At 51.3% G+C, this 17,705-nt stretch overlaps 1 protein-coding gene across 3 annotated transcripts in view; it reads left to right on the top strand.

Annotated features, from left to right (window-relative positions):
* Positions 1–17,705, top strand: part of bmpr2b (bone morphogenetic protein receptor, type II b (serine/threonine kinase)) — a 490,709-nt gene that overhangs the window by 424,382 nt on the left and 48,622 nt on the right. For all 3 annotated transcript variants that reach the window (XM_072483685.1, XM_072483695.1, XM_072483676.1), the window contains exon 6: positions 8,997–9,227. In XM_072483685.1, coding sequence (XP_072339786.1) covers positions 8,997–9,227 — 231 coding nt within the window. The remainder of the gene's footprint in view (positions 1–8,996; positions 9,228–17,705) is intronic.

The raw sequence follows: 17,705 nt of genomic DNA, 5'->3' as shown, positions 1-17,705 counted from the left end.
GGAGGGGCCGGTTTATGGCTTAACTGATGAGGAGTAACGAGTAAGAGCAGCAGCCTGGACAAGAGATTATTTCAGGTGCGACAGAGGAAAAAATGGTGGAGGGTTCAGGGGTATCGTTGCTGCCCAGTGGTCTACTGAGCAGCTGAGTGGACTTTTTGAACGCGAAGTTGCAGCAGCAGAGGCAGGCAGAAGACCTTAAAGGACCTGGCAAAGATGGTGGGAAGCCACTCGGCTATTGAGAAAGTGGAGCAGAGGCTGGAGGTGCAGGGTCTGATGCGACAGAAGGTGAAGGAGTCGGTGAGAGAGCATGAGGACCACCTGGCCTCATTGGAGGCAGAGATGGTGCGCGTGGAGGAGAGTTAGAAGAGGTTGAGGGAGGAGGTCGAGGACCTGGAGAATCGTTCCAGGAGGCAGAATACCAGATCGTGGGGCTGCCTGAGGGATTGATGGAATGCAGACCACAATGTGTGTGGCGCATATGTTTCAGAAGTTGGTGGGGGAAGGGGTCTTTGACTGTCCCCCCAAGGTGGATCGAGTGTACAGGGCTTTGAGGAGGAGGCCGAAAGCAGGGGCGGTGGTGATGTGGCTGCATTGTTTCGTCGTTAAGGAGAGGATACTGAGGTGGGCGAAGGAAAGTGCACCTGGAAAGGAAACGTGCTGAGGATTTACCAGGACGTGGGTGCGGTGTTGGCCAATGTTCCAATGAGATTAGTTGCCTGTGCCATAAATCGTGGAACATAGAATATAGACCATACAGTGCAGAAGGACGCTATTTGGCCCATCGGGTCTGCACCGACCCACTTAAGCCCTCACTTCCACCCTATCCCTGTAACCCAATAACCCCTCCTAACCTTTTTGGTTACTAAGGGCAATTCATCATGGCCAGTCCACCTAACCTGTACGTCTTTGGACTGTGGGAGGAAACCGGAGCATACCCACGCAGACACGTGTAGAACGTGCAGACTCCGCACAGACAGTGACCCAGCGGGGAATCGAACCTGGGACCCTGGCGCTGTGAAGCCACAGTGCTATCCACTTGTGCTGCCCGCCTCCTAAGGAGAGATGAGAGAGAGGGAGAGCCCTGAACACTTATCTCCCTCTAACTTCTTTGTTGTTTCCCCTCATACCTTCTCCAAGCGCATCTTGTCGAAGACACTACCTCGTGTTCTCTTGACCCTATTTCCACTAAACCACTGACCGCCCACCTTCCTTTCCTAGTCCCTGTGTCAGCTGGTATTGTTAATGATTGTCTCTCCTCAGGTACTGTCATCCCCCTCTGTTTCAAACCTGACATCTCCTCAAAAGCAGCGACCACTCTACCCTTGCAAACTACCATCCCATCTCCAACCTTCCTTTCCTCTTCACCATTCTTGACCATGCTGTCATTTCCAAATCCATGTTCATCTTTCTTGGAACTATGTTTGAATTCCTACAGCAGGTTTCTGCCTCTGCCGTAGTGCAAGAACAACTGTTATCAAAATCACATCCTTTGTGAGTGTAATTCTGTTAAGCTGTCCCTTCTCATCCTGTTTGCAACCTTCAACACTGGTGACCACACCATTCTCCAGTGCCCCTCTATTATCAGCCAGCTAAGTGGGACGGAACTTGTCTGGTTTCATTTGTTTCTGTTCGGTCATTACTATTTTGTGCAATGACGTTTTTTCCTGTTCCTGCAGCGTTACCTATGGTGTCCCCCTCCCATTTCTCATCTCATAGAATCCCTACAGTGCAGAAGGAGGCCATTCGACCCATCAAGTCTGCATTGACCCTCTGAAAGAACACCCTACCTAGGCCTACTCTCCTGCCCTATCCCCATAACGTCACCTATCCCACATCTTTGGACACTAAGGAGCAATTTATCATGGCCAATCCACCTAACCTGCATATCTTTGGACTGTGGGAGGAAACCGGAGCACCCGGAGGAAACCCTTGCAGACACGGGTCTGCGCAGACATTTGCATGGTCCCCATTGGCAACATGATCTGAAAATACACCTTGAGGTTCCAATTTTTTATAATTCTTTCATGGGATGTGGGTGTTGCTGGCTGGGCCAGCATTTATTGCCCATCCCTAATTGCCATTGAGAGGGCATTAAGAGTCAACCACATTGCCGTGGATCTGGAAATGTATGTAAGCCAGACCAGATAAGGACAGTTCTACTACTGGGCAGCGAACATTGCAAAGGCCAGGAAGTGGGTAGTGGGGGAGGGGTCAGTATGGGAACGGGGGGAGGCGGCCTCATGTAAGGACACAAGTTTGGGGGCACTGTTAACAGCACCTCTGACGTTCTCGCTGGCCAGGTATTCCACAAGCCCGGTAGTAGTGGCATCCCTGAGGGTGTGAGGGCAGTGGAGGCAGCATATGGGGTTGGAGGGGGCGCTGGTGTGGGCACCGATATGTGGTAATCACCTGTTCGTTCCATGGGGGCTGGATGGGTGGGTTATGGAGGTGGCAGCGGGCGGTGTTCGAGAGATTTGGAGATCTTTTTATTGATGAGGGCTTCCCAAGTTTGGAGGAGTTGGATGAGGAGTTTGAGTTGCCAGGTGGGAATGGGTTCCGATATCTGCAAGTGAGGGATTTTGTGTGGACGCAGGTTTCGACCTTCCCGCACCTGCCGCAGCTGGGTCTATAGGATAAGGTGGTGTCCAGTGTAGGAGAATGGAAGGTTTTACAGATCTAGGAACTGGCGAGTGGAAGGGGAGTCCCGATAGGGGAGGTGAAGAGAAAGTGGGAAGAAGTGTTGGGTGGGGAGTTGGAGGCCGGATTATGGGAGGAGGCCCTGAGGAGAGTTAATGCATCCTCGTCGTGAACCAGGCTCAGCCTGATACAATTTAAGGTGGTCCATAGGGCACACATGACTGTGGCCTGGATGAGCAGGTTCTTCGAGGGGATGGAGGATAGGTGTGGGTGCTATACGGGGATCCTGCAAACCATGTCCATATGATTTGGGCATGTCAAAGCTGAGGGGTTTCTGGCAGGGGTTTGCTGATATCATGTCTGAAGTTTTAACGGTGAGATGGTGCCGAGTCCAGAGGTGGCGATCTTTGGTGTGCCGGAAGATCCGGGAACCCAGGGGGTGAGAGAAGCTGATGTCCTGGCCTTTGCCTCCCTGGTGGCCCGGAGATGGATCTTACTAGGTTGGAGAGACTTGGAACCCCCAAAGTCGGGGGTATGGGTTAGTGACATGGCGGGGTTTCTCAGACTCGAGAAAATTAAATTCGCCTTGAGGGGATTGCTGCAGGAGTTTGCCCGGAGGTGGCAGCCGTTCATCGACTTCTTCGAGCAAAATTAAGCTGTCAGCAGGGGGGGGTGGGGGGGGGGGGGGGGAGGGGGAAGAGTTGGTGGCCTGGGAGCCCCCCAAATCACGTTCATATGTTTTGGTCCTGTCCAAAGCTGGAGGAATACTAGAAGGAGGTTTTTAGGGTAATCTCTAAAGTGGTGCACGTGAAATTGGACCCAGGCATTCGGGAGGCCATATTCAGGGTGTCGGACTAGCCAGGGTTGGAAATGGGTGTGGAGGCAGATGTTGTAGCCTTAGCCTCGTTGATCGCCCGAAGGCGGATCCTGTTGGGATGGAGATCAATCTCTCCACCCTAAGCCCTGGCGCGGTGGGGGGGACCTTCTGGCATTCTTGACTCTTGAGTAGGTCAAATTTGAACTGGGGGAGGGAAGGATGGAGGGGTCCTACATGGGCGTTGGGAAGGTTGGGGGGAGGGGGACTGACTATGTGTTAATGGTGACTATGGGTGATTCCTGATTCCTTTTTGTCATTTGTTTTTTTTTAACAAACAATTTTATTGAGGTATTTTTGGCATTGTAAACATTAACAATATACATTTGTGTGCAAATATCAATTACAAAAAAATAGTGCAAATAACAGTTCCTCTCTCGCAAATAGACCCGCCTAGTCTTCCCGCCTATTCGTCCCCCCTACTCTACACTATTCTACCCCTCCCCCGCTGCCGATTAGTTCCCCGCGAAGAAGTCGATGAATGGTTGCCACCTCCGGGTGAACTCCGATAATGATCCTCATAAGGCAAACTTGACTTTTTCCAAGCCGAGAAAACTTGCCATATCCGACAGCCATACTTCGGTCTTTGGGGGCTTTGAGTCCCTCCAGGCCAACAGTATTTGTCGCCGGGCTACCAGGGAAGCAAAGGCCACAACATAGATTACATAGAACATACAGTGCAGAAGGAGGCCATTCGGCCCATCGAGTCTGCACCGACCCACATTAATCCCTCACTTCCACCTTATCCCCGCAACCCAATAACCCCTCCCAACCCTTGTGGACACTACGGGTAATTTAGCATGGCCAATCCACCTAACCTGCACGTCTTTGGACTGTGGGAGGAAACCGGAGCACCCGGAGGAAACCCACGCGGACACGGGGAGAACGTGCAAACTCCGCACAGACAGTGACCCAGCGGGGAATCGAACCTGGGACCCTGGCGCTGTGAAGCCACAGTGCTAATCACTTGTGCTACCGTGCTGCCCCCGACAACGTCGGCCTTTATCCCCTCCTGGACTCCCGAGTCCTCCGACACCCCAAAAATCGCCACCTCTGGACTCATCATCACCCTTGTTCTCAGTACCCGGGACATGACATCCGCAAATCTCTGCCAGTACCCCCTGAGTTTTGAGCACGCCCAGAACGTGTGGACATGGTTCGCTGGTCCTCCCGCACATCTAGCACACTTGTCCTCCAGCCCAAAGAATTTACTCATCCGGGCCACCGTCATGTGGGCCCGGCGAACTACCTTGAACTGAATCAGGCCGAGCCTGGCACATGTTGCGGTTGCATTTACCCTCCTCAGAGCGTCTGCCCATACGCCTCCCTCCAACTCCCCACCAAGCTCCTCCTCCCACTTGAGTTTCAGTTCCTCGGTCCCTGTGTCCTCCAGTCCCATAAGCTCCTTATAAATATCCGAGACTCTCCCCTCTCCTACCTCGCCCCTGGAAACTACCCTGTCCTGGATCCCCCTTGGTGGAAGGAGTGGAAAGGACGGGACCTCTCTACGTACGAAATCCCGTACCTGCAAGTACCGAAAGTCATTTCCCTTTGCCAACCTGAACTTCTCCCCCAGCGCCCTCATATTCACGAAGCTCCCTTCGAGGTATAAGTCGCCCATCCTTCCCACCTCCGCCACGCTCGAAACCTGCCGTCCATCTTCCCCGGGACAAATCGGTAGTTATCGCATATTGGGGACCAGACCGACGCTCCCATTTCCCCCGCATGCTTCCTCCATTGGCCCCAAATCCGCAGAGCCGCCACCACTATAGGGCTGGTGGAGTACCTGGCCGGCGGGAGCGGCAGAGGAGCCAGGACCAGGGCTGTCAAGCTGGTGCCCCTGCATGAAGCAGCCTCCAGCCGCTCCCAAACCGACCCCGTACCCACCATCCATTTCCTTATCATGGCTATGTTAGCCGCCCAGTAGTAGTTGCTGAGGTTCGGCAACGCCAGTCCCCCCTCGCTACGGTTCCGCTCCAGCATCCCCCTCTTTACCCGCAGAGACTTCCCCGCCCAAACAAATCCCAGGATGATTTTATTGATCCTTTTAAAGAAGGACTGTGGAATGAAAGTAGGGAGACACTGAAAAATAAACAGGAATCTCGGGAGGATCGTCATCTTCACCGTCTGTACTCTCCCCGCTAGTGACAGCGGGAGCGCATCCCATCTCCGAAACTTGCTCCTCATTTGCTCCACCAGCCTAGCCAAGTTCAACTTATGCATCCTGCCCCAGTCCCGCGCCACTTGTATCCCTAAATACCAAAAATTTTCCCCAACCAGCCTAAACGGTAGCTCCCTCAGCCTATTCTCCTGACCCCTCGCCTGCACCACAAACATATCGCTTTTTGCCATGGTCAACTTGTACCCCGAAACCCGGCCAAATTCCCCTAGGATTTCCATAGTCCCGTCCTTCCCTGCCACTGGATCCGACACGTACAAAAGCAGGTCATCCGCGTAGAGGGGGACCTTGTGTTCTACCCCCCCCCCCCCCCTCCTGACCATTCCCTTCCATCCCCTTGCCGCTCTCAGGGCAATTGCCAGCGGTTCTATGGCCAACGCAAACAGCAATGGAGAGAGGGGACATATCTGTCTTGTCCCACGGTATAGTCGAAAATACTCAGATCTCGTCCGGTTCGTCCTTACACTAGCCTCCGGGGCCTGATATAGCAGTCTAACCCAGTCCACAAAGCCTTCCCCAAACCCAAACCGTCCTAGCACCTCCCATAAATAGTCCCACTCCACCCGGTCAAAAGCCTTTTCGGCATCCATTGCCACCACTACCTCCACCTCTCTGCCCTCCGAGGGCATCAAAATCACATTGAGTAGCCTGCTTAGATTGGCTACCAGCTGCCTGCCCTTTACAAACCCTGTTTTGTCCTCCACAATCACGTCCGGTACACAGCCTTCGATTCTGGACGCCAGGATCTTGGCCAGTAGTTTAGCGGCAACATTAATCAAGGAGATTGGCCTATAGGACCCACAGGCTTCCGGATCTTTATCCCGTTTTAATATCAGCGAGATGGTGGCTTGCGACATCATCGGGGGTAACATCCCATTGTCCGTCGCCTCGTTAAACACCCTAATCAGCACCGGCCCCACTATCCCCGAGAACTTTTTGCAGAACCCCACTGGATACCCTTCCGGCCCCGGGGCTTTACCCGACTGCATGGCCTTCAGGCCCCCCATTACTTCTTCAGCCCTAATCGGGGCCCCCAGCCCCTCTACCATCCCCCTGCCCACCTTTGGGAAGGTCAGCCCATCTAAGAAGTGCCTCATCCCCTCTGGCCCCGTGGGGGGTTCCGAGGTATATAGCTTGCTGTAAAAGTCCCTGAATACCCTGTTCAATCCTGCCGGGTCTCCAACCCGGTTGTCTGCCCCGTCCACTACCATCCTTATTTCCCTGGCCGCCTCCCTCTTCCTAAGTTGCTGTGCAAGCATTCTGCTGGCTTTCTCCCCGTACTCATACACCGCGCCCCTTGCTTTTCAAAGCTGCTCTACGGCCTTCCCAGTGGATAGCGCCCCCAGCTCCGCCTGCAGTCTCCGTCGTTCCCTAAGTAACTCTGCCCTCGGGGACTCCGCATATTCCCTGTCCGTCCGTATCATCTCCTGAACCAGTCTGTCCATCTCCGCCCTGTCCGTTCTGTCCCTATGGGCTCGGATCAGTTCCCCTCTCACCACCGCCTTCAGCGCCTCCCAGAGCACCGCTGCTGAGACTTCCCCTGTATCGTTGGTCTGCATATAGTTCTGCATGCATTTCCCCACTCTCTCACACACACCCTCATCTGCCAACAATCCCACCTCTAACCTCCATTGTGGGCGCTGGTAACTTTCTTTGCAGACCTGCAGGTCGACCCAATGTAGAGCCTGGTCCGAAATAGTGATCGCCGAGTATTCTGTATCCCTCACCCCCTCCAAAAAGTCCCTACTCATAATAAAGAAGTCAATACGAGAATAAACCTTGTGAACATGTGAATAGAATGAGAACACCTTCCCCGTCGGACGACTGATTCTCCAGGGGTCTACCCCCCCCCCCTCCATTTGTTCCATGAACCCCCTCAGTACCCTTGCCATTGCCGGGACCCTGCCCGTTCTGGAGCATGACTGATCCAGGTCGGGATCAAGGACTGTATTGAAGTCCCCACCCATAATCAGCTTGCGCGATTCCAAGTCGGGGATTTTCCCCAGCAGCCTTTTGATGAAATCTACATCATCCCAGTTTGGAGCGTAAACATTCACTAGGACCACCCTCACCCCCTCAAGCTTCCCCCGGACCATGAGAAATCTACCACCCCCATCCGCAACTGTGCTCTCCGCTTCAAATTGAACCCGTTTGTTAATCATGATCGCGACCCCTCTGGTCTTAACGTCAAGACCCGAATGGAAGACCTCGCTGACCCGGCCCTTCCGTAATCTAATCTGGTCCGCCACTCTCAAATGTGTCTCCTGCAGCAGCATTACATCCGCCTTCAGAGCCCATAAGTGCGCGAACACACGTGCCCTCTTGACCAGCCCGTTTAACCCTCGAACATTCCAGGTGATCAGCCTGATTGGAGGGCACCCTGCGCCCCCCGGCGCCGATCAGCCATCCCTCTTCTTGGTCCCACCCCCTGCCCCTGGTCCGCCTCTTGGCAGCTCCCACCCCGACCTCTTCCCTGTTACCTGGTTCAGTTCCCTCCCTCGCCAGCAGATCACCTCTCTCCCCCCAGCAACAACCCCCTTTAACCCAACCCCTGCCATATACTGGCTGTAGTCATTTGTTTATGTTAACATGCGGGATGCTATTTGGGGGTTTGGTGGGAGGATGGGATTGTTGTTATTGATATGGGGATATGTGGGGCAGCACGGTAGCCTTGTGGATAGCACAATTGCTTCACAGCTCCAGGGTCCCAGGTTCGATTCCGGCTTGGGTCACTGTCTGTGCGGAGTCTGCACGTCCTCCCCGTGTGTGCGTGGGTTTCCTCCGGGTGCTCCGGTTTCCTCCCACAGTCCAAAGATGTGCAGGTTAGGTGGATTGGCCATGATAAATTGCCCTTAGTGTCCAAAATTGCCCTTAGTGTTGGGTGGGGTTGCTGGGTTGTGGGGATAGGGTGGAGGTGTTGACCTTGGGTAGGGTGCTCTTTCCAAGAGCTGGTGCAGACTCGATGGGCCGAATGGCCTCCTTCTGCACTGTAAATTCTATGATAATCTATGATTGACATTGCATTCGTTACTGATTATTATAGCGAATCAGTTGGCTCTACTTGGGTGCATATGAAAGGTTCAGGTTATAGGTTGCGTCTTTGGGGTAAGATCTAGACTATCACCGAGTAACTTACGGCATGTGAGGTTTAGCCATTTGGGCAAATTATCAGTGGGTTAATGGTACCTCCTGAATTGAAGAAATAACACTTTCAACAAGACCATTTTCAAGCAAGGTTTGATGAGGGCATTTGGAAAACTGTTACAAATTGCAATCAAATAAATGTTTAATTTGTTTCATCGCCAGGTGATTGGTCGGGGTCGGTATGGTGCTGTGTATAAAGGGTCATTGAACGAACGCCCAGTTGCTGTGAAAATCTTCAGTGCCTCAAACCGTCAGAACTATATTAACGAGAGAGACATATACAGGCTCCCGCTGATGGAGCATGAGAATATCGCACACTTCATTGTGGGCGAAGAAAGAATATCGAATGACAGCAGAACAGAGTATATGCTGGTGATGGAGTACTACGCCAATGTAAGTCCTCCAATTGGAGAGTCAGAGTAACCAAGCACACAAGGTAACCCAGGAGTATTTACTGATGCTAGTGGGAATGGTGAGCATGTGGAACTGTGTTCTGTCGTGGACCCGCCATTAATGGAAGGAGTCTGCTGGCATATAATGGGGTTTATCATATAATTGTGACTCCCATGATTTTGGTGATATACCATGACATGGATATGTTCAGCGGGTTTGCCTGTTCCGTCATTTATGTCATGTCGGGAAGGTTTTGCTGGACTGTGTCTGAAGTCCCGCTAAAGATTTTCTCTTGGCAGAATCCTGATGGATAAATGTAGGTGCTTCTATAGGATACATATTTTCAGTGATGTCTGCTAGAGGGGAATGATTCCCACTACCATTGCCTACTTAGGAAAATGTACAAGCACATTCACACATGCGTTTCCTCAACATATATCTGTATACATTTCTTTTTATAAATGATATGCAATCATATAGGGCGCGATCTTCCCAAAAGGGAACAAAGTTCCCGAGCGAGGGCGTTTAGCTGCGTGTTTCCCAGCACTCACAGTGCTGAGAAACACGTGGCTATTCAACGCACCTCGCTTTGAATTAGGGGCCGAAACGGTGAACGGCGGTCGAGGCTGTCCAAAGCACAGTTTTTAATAACGGGGAGCTCTGCTCGCTTGAACTCCCCGTTGTAGCAAGAGATTGGGGACACCATCTTTAGCTAGCGTCCTGATCTCCGAGGTCCACAAAAAAAATCCCCCACCTCCCCCAGCCCGAACGCAACATAGAAGGGTCCCCCGCACCTCCCTACGGCAGGCAACCCCAGCCCAATTATACCACACAAAAAATGCCAGCTTGGCAGTGCCAACCTACCAGCCAGACTGGCACCCAATTGGCAGTGCCAGGGTGTCACTGCCAGGGTATACAGGTGGCACCAGCAGTGCCAGGGCACCACCTGGCCCAAATGGCATGCAGTTAGGGGCCTCTGATCCCCTTAGAGACCTACACAAGTGCCATTCCACCTGGTCCCAGTTTGTGTACCAAATAGCATTCACCTGAGGCAAAGGGATTGAACCCCAAAGCCTCAGGTACCTCAGTAATCTGCACATTAGAGTAAGGCTTACTGCCTTGCTCTAATATGCAGATTTGCCAAAACTGACCCCGCCCATTGTGGGGCGGAATTCTCCTTGCAACCTCTCACAAGATTGCATTGAAGCAGGGTCTACCGCTTTCACCGGCCACGCTACTCTGCGGCGACCGCTTATCCGGCGCAGCGTGGCCGGAAGGTCACGCCTATTATATATGGTCATTCATCCTGATATATACTTCAGAATATAAAGATAAATACATTTTCCTAATATTATACTTCACTGAATTATGAGAACTATTCGACAGTATAACCATAAATTTGACAGTTCCAGGATTAGGTAGAGATTTTCAACTATATAACAGTCACAATACTATTGGGTACAGGCCTGTCACTGTACAGTACTGGGGTATAGTACTGTTAGCTACAGGTCTGTCACTGAGTCATATTCCAGAGTGAAACCTGGTTGAATAGATCCTAACTTTTTAAAGAAACCACAGAGGAAAGTTACTGAACAAATTCACAAGAGTCTGATGATTGAACTTTTAACACAAACAATAAAATGTTTATGAAAAAAAGAAAAACTAACCATATTACACCAGACGAAAAGGTTTGGAAGATCTCAATGCAAACACAAAATTATTCACACTCACACTATTCCTTCTACCCCAGCAGTATTTTTACAGATACATACACATTCAAAAAGATAAACCAAGTTACAATATCTATCTTATACCCTAATATTCAGTGATGTATGCGGTAAAAATGAATTAACATTCAAACTGTGGTCAGACACACCACACTCCCAAAGAAAATAATAGATGCGGCCAAAACAAAATAAATGAATTTATCAACAACTCACCCATGTGTTTGTCACATTGTGAGCCAACGAGTCTCACATAAAATTTGACTTTCGCACAAGGGCTTCCAATCTCCACATTTGAAGAACTTACCTTGGAATTCTCTCCAAACATCGTTCCCACTCAGAAAGCCTTAACAAGGATCCACATCCATAGTTTCAATCTCATCTTCTGAGATTCCTTTCCCTTGGATCTCCTGAGTACACTCAAACTTCACCTTCCAAGCGCAGTTCCAGATCGCAGACTATGCCAAACAGAACACCACTGCTCTAAAATGGAGTCACCAACCAGTCACCAAAATTCAGCTGCCTCCTCGTGCCTTCGGGGCTTCTCTCAAGCCCACTATGTTTCATGTCTGCCCCCTGCAGCTCTGTCTTAAATTTGGTGCCTATTTGGGGGGCGGCACAGTGGTGCAGTGGTTAGCACTGCTGCCTCACGGCACCAAGGACCCGGGCTTAATCCTGGCCATGGGTCACTGTCCATGTGGAGTTTGCATATTCTTCCTGTGTCTGCACGGGTCTTACTCACAAGCCAAAGATGTTGAGGGAAAGCAGATTGGCCGTGCTAATTGTCCCTTAATTGGAACAAAAAGAATTGGGTACTTTAAATAAAAAAATTGGCGCCTACTTCTCTACTCAATTCTTTCAACTTTACTTATCGGGACCTATTTCCCACCCCTGTTTCTGTCCTTGCCTGTGACTTTCTTCTGGGACATCTCCTGCCCCCTTCCCTGTGTCCTGCTCCCTGGAACACCTTTGGAATGGCATGCCAGTACTGGTCACTTAACCTGCAGTTTTACACTGTTTAATTTCTTTGCTTCTGGGCAGGCATACAGGACCGGTTCCCAGCCTGAAGATGCGAAAGCAAACAAATGGTGCATGTGCAGGCAGTTCCCAGTCAGCTCATGCAAAGAAGGGCCAAAGCTCCCTGGGAAGTGGAATACCTGATCTAAACTTATTAATTTAAAATTAAGACAAATATCTGAGTTTCATAACAACAGTTTTGGTGTTCATGTTACATGGGCCTCCCTCATGTCTTCCTCCTCAGGTGGTCTCTTAAATGAATCGGTCCTGGTCCCTTAAATGAATTGATCCTATCTGCTTCAGTCATTGCTATGTGCCGTGAGCTCCACATTCATTATTTAATCTGTTAGTGACCATGGGTGCGATTCAATCACCGTGGGTGTAACAGGTGAATCTCGCGAGGGCCCCAAATTGGACTCTGTGCCAGGCACAAAACCTCACGCCAATCACCTGACTTGCTCCATCCAGCATGATCTGGATTATGCCCTTGCTGGCCGTGATCCAGATCTGTATATTTAATAATAACAATCTTTATTCGTGCCACAAGTAAGCTTACATTAACACTGCAAGGAAGTTACTGTGAAAATCCCCTAGTTGCCACACTACGGCACCTGTTCAGGTACACTGAGGGCGAATTTAGAATGTCCAATTCACCTAACAAGCACGTCTTTCAGGACTTGTGTAAGGAAACCGCAGCGCCCGGAGGAAACCCATGCAGACACGGGGTGAATCTGCAGATTCCGCACAGACAGTGACCCAAGCCGGAATCGAACCCGGGTCCCTGGGGCTGTGAAGCAACAATGCTAACCACCGCGCTAACGTGCCGCCCATTGGCTCATTTAAATACCTGGATATCGCTTTCACCCAGTGCCCGGGAGTCAACGGCCACGCCTGCGAGACCGCGGCAGTGTGCTCTTTAGCACTGGTTTCCACAAACGTGGACCAGGCGTAATGACACCTCGGGAGCTTTTGCAGGCCATTAGAGACCCTTGGTGGTTGGGGACAGGGCAGAATAGTTCCCTGGTACTCCCCCTGGCACCTGGGCACCATGCTGGCACTGCTAGGAGTCAGGCCGAGGGGGGCATTGCCCATTACAGGAAGGTTGGGTGGGCGGGGAGTTCCAGGGACCAATAGAAGGTTGTGAGGGCCTAGAAAGTGGGGGGTGCAGAGATCTGGCTGCCGGTCAAAATGGAAATCGACGAGTGTGGCCTCAGCGGGTAGAAACTCCCCGCGGGCCCAAAAAAACGCTAAAGTGCCAGTGAATATCGGGGTGAACCTCTGCGCTGCAGCCGCTGAGAAACACTCCATCAAACATGCCTGTAACTGACTTAGTTTTAAGTCTGTTGAATTGCACCTTTTATTTATATTTGTACACCCTTGTTTTGCGCACACCTACATGTGGAGCAATTATTCTACATCCAATCCATCAAACCTCTTCATGGTTTTAAAGATCGCAGTTACACCTCGCTTGAAGAAAAGAGCCCCAGCTTGTTCAGTCTTTACTGAGGTTGAGCAGTAATTGATCAACGATTGAACCCACATAAGCACGTGTGTTAACTCTACTGAGTGTAACGGCTAACCCAATGGGAGAATATAGCAAGGGATAATTAATAATGGATTAATGATGGAGTGGGTCATTCACTGGCCTTTCATCTCAAATGCAGTACATCTGATGAGATGAAGAGTCTTTCTGCTTGACTGAGCATTCTTCTCCTTTATGACACCAGATCCATATAGTTTCATCTAACCCACAGTCCTCACCTTGCATCTCCTCTGCCCTAGCCCAGCCCAAACCAACTCCTGAGCACAGAGCTATTGCTCTTAATCCAATCCAATGTTTGCTGACAATGCCCTCAGCACAGATCTGAAAACCTTAAGAGTGCGATCAATGCACTTCCTTCTGAAAGACCTCACTATCAATTCCTGTATCTCTTTAACTTTATCCTCCCTTTCTTTAAAAAATTTTTTTTTTTATACTCCTTTTTCACATTTTCTCCCAAGTTTGCACCCACCAACAATAAACAATAATCAATAACGAACATGATGTCAATCCCCATATCAATAAAAACGATCCCATCCTCCCACCCAACCCCAAACATTAGCCCGCCTGTTAACATAAACAAATGCAAAATGGAATCAGGAATCACCCATAGTCACCATTAACAAACACAGCCCCCCTCCCCCAACCCTCCCACCCATCCCCCCCAACTAATGTTCGATGTTATCCAGTTCTTGAAAGTGCAGAATGAATAATGCTCATGAATCGTACAATCCCTCCATCCTTCCCCTCAGTTCAAACTTAACCTTCTCAAGAGTCAAGAATTCCAACAGGTCCCCCTACCATGCCAGGGCACAGGGTGGAGAGGTTGCTCTCCATCTCATTAGGATCCGCATTTGGGCGATCAACGAGGCGAAGGCTACAATATCTGCCTCCACCCCCGTTTCCAACCACGGCTGGTCCGACACCCCGAATATGGCCTCCCGAGGGCCCTGGTCCAGTTTCATGTGCACCACTTTAGAGATTACCCTAAAAATCTCCTTCCAGTAATCCTCCAGCTTTGGACAGGACCACAACATATGACTGTGATTTGCCCCCCCCCCCCCCCCCCCCCCCCCCCCCGGCACCCACAACGTTCACACACATCTTCTACCCCTTCAAAGAATCGGCTCATCCTCGCCCTTTTGCGCAATATGCCACCTTCAGCTGTATCAGCCCCAACCTCGCACACGAGGTGGAGGCGTTCACTCTCCGGAGCACCTTATCCTCCCTTTCTAGTCCAATGTCCTGCCCCGTGTGTCAGCGTCAGCTAAAGGCTGCCTACTCCCATTAAATCTTGTTGAAATTTCTTCAATCCAGTTTTCACTCACAGAGTCACTGGTACTCCTTTTTTCTTCCAAAACACCAAAAACTTCCAACTCTGCTAACACAAAACTGCACTCCAGTCCCAACAACTGCATAATCTTTGTTTGCTCAGGCAGAACAGGTTTAACTTTCAGCTGAGCTTCCAGTCCCAGTCATTAATACTTTGTCTCTGCACTGTCACTCATTTCTGCTGCCTTTATCCTCCTCCCCTTCATACTCTTTCTACAATAATGTTATTGCTTTAAAAAAATTGTTCTTGGGGAGTGCACATTGCTGCCAAAACCAGCATTTATTGGTATTCTTTAATCACCAGGAGAAAGTTTAACCCAATTGAGTGCTTTTCTGGGACATGACAAGAGAACTATTTAGAAGTCAGTTATGTTGGTGCAGGTCTGTCTTAAATAGACCAGCACTAACATCTCTCACCTTTATCAACCTAACCTGGGTTAGGTAGAGTAAAACAAACCACAGTTCATCCCAATCTTCCAGGGAAATGAATCTTCTACTTGCTGTCCAATAATTTAGTCAGCAGCAGAATAGTCAATATCATAGATATCATAGAATTTACAGTGCAGAAGAAGGCCATTCGGCCCATCGAGTCTGCACCGGCTCTTGGAAAGAGCACCCTACCCAAGGTCAACACCTCCACCCTATTCCCATAACCCAATAACCCCACCCAACACTAAGGGCAATTTTGGACACTAAGGGAAATTTATCATGGCCAATCCACCTAACCTGCACATCTTTGGACTGTGGGAGGAAACTGGAGCACCCGGAGGAAACCCACGCAGACACAGGGAGGATGTGCAGACTCCGCACAGACAGTGACCCAAGCCAGAATCGAACCTAGGACCCTGGAGCTGTGAAGCAATTGTGCTATCCACAATGCTACCGTGCTGCCCAGTTTTTACAAACTGGTACTCGAGGTACCAGAGGGGGAGAAACTTTAACCCTGACAGATATTATTATTCACTGTATGCTTGCGACTGCGTTAGCCAGTGAGTAGCAACTTGTTGGCCAGTGAGTTGGAGGCAGGGCAGGACACACAGCAAAGTCTATATTTTACAGCAAATCTAACTACTGAGTAAATAGTGTCTATTTAAACTGCACACTGCGGCGACTTCCGGTTGCGGCTATGCGGAGCTAAGCCGCACATTCGGTGGCTCCCGCTAAAACGGACTTTTGGGCTTTTTTGAGGAGCCCCAACGGCAATTTTTTCGACAACCTCTAGTGTGGGAAGGTGACAGCAAGGTCCCCCCTCCATAGTATATGGATTGGACCAGGAGTGGAGCGGTCAAAAAAGCGTTTTTGGAGCAGCGGAAAAGTGCGAGGGAGAAAACCAAGATGGCGGCGGGCGTAGATCAAGCGGCATGGGTGCAGGAGCAGCAGGAGTTTCTCAAGCGCTGTTTTGAGGAGCTGAAGAAGGCGGTGCTGGCGCCAATGCTGACGGCGATCGAGGGGTTAGTGGAGACCCAGAAGGCCCAAGGGGCAGCGATCCAGGCAGTGCGGGAGAAAACCGTGGAGAATGAGGATGAGATCTTGGGCCTGGCGGTGAAGGTGGAGGCGCACGAGGCGCTGCACAAGAGGTGGGCGGAAAGATTCGAGGACCTGGAGAACAGGTCGAGGAGGAAGAATCTTCGGATTCTTGGTCTCCCCGAAGGAGTGGAGGGGGCCGATGCTGGAGCATATGTGAGCACGATGCTCAATTCGCTGATGGGAGCGGGGGCCTTTCCGCATCCCCTGGAGCTGGATGGGGCTCATCGGGTCCTAGCGAGGAGACCCAAGGCCAATGAGCAGCCACGGGTGGTGGTGGTGAGGCTTCACCGTCTCGTGGATAGAGAGTGCGTTTTGAGATGGGCCAAGAAGGAGCGGAGCAGCAGGTGGGAGAATGCGGAGATCCAAATCTACCAGGACTGGAGCTCGGAGGTGGCAAAGAAGCGAGCTGGTTTTAATCGGGCCAAGGCGGCACTCCATCGGAAGGGGGTGAGGTTCGGAATGCTGCAGCCAGCGCCATTGTGGGTCACGTTTCAGGATCGACACCACTACTTTCAAAATGCCGGCGGAGGCTTGGATCTTTATCCAAACTGAAAAATTGGACTCAAACTGAGGGTCTGTGGTTGTGGGGGGGTATGTCGGATGTATACAGGGTTTTAAATATGCGTCGGGAATGTTCCACTGGTTGGGTGCTGGATGGGGATGGGGGAAGAGGTCTGATGGGGAGATTGTGTGTGAATGTGGGCATCGGTGCTGGAGGGAGGGGAGGCCCGGGGGATAGGGGAATTGGGATAAGGCCGCAAAAGGAACTGCGCCAGAGGGGGCGGGGCCGGCTTCGGAAAGTGCGGGCTTTTTCCCGCGTTAGGGAAAGATGGAGGGGGTGGAGTGGAGGAGCGCTCACTGATTGCCGGGGAGGAGGGGGAGAGGGGATTCCTACACGGCGGGGGTCAATGGGATGGCGGAGGAGGCCGGGGTCAGCAGAAGTCAGCTGACTTACGGGAGTGTTATGGGGGGAGCAAAAGAGCTAGACATGGGTCTGGGGGGGGGGGGGGGGGGGAATACTGGGCTGCTGCTGCATTGGCCGATGGGGAACTGGAAACAGAAGAGGTGGTCGGGACGGGGGTCCCCAGCCTGGGGGACTGGAGGGTGTGGGGGGCGTGGGCACAGGACTGGTCCAGGAAAGGAGATGGCTAGTCGGCAGGGGGGGTGGTGGGGGGGGGGGGGGGAGCCCCCCAATCCGGCTGATAACTTGGAATGTGAGGGGCCTGAGTGGGCCAGTTAAGAGGGCCCCGAGTGTTCGCGCACTTAAAGGGACTGAAGGCAGAGGTGGTCATGCTTCAGGAGACACATTTGAAGGTGGCAGACCAGGTCAGGTTACGA

The sequence above is a fragment of the Scyliorhinus torazame genome, chromosome 2, assembly GCF_047496885.1.
Source record: "Scyliorhinus torazame isolate Kashiwa2021f chromosome 2, sScyTor2.1, whole genome shotgun sequence".
Classification (NCBI taxonomy): domain Eukaryota; kingdom Metazoa; phylum Chordata; class Chondrichthyes; order Carcharhiniformes; family Scyliorhinidae; genus Scyliorhinus; species Scyliorhinus torazame.
Note: the sequence above shows the minus strand (reverse complement) of the source record. Positions and strands in the feature narration are given on the sequence as shown.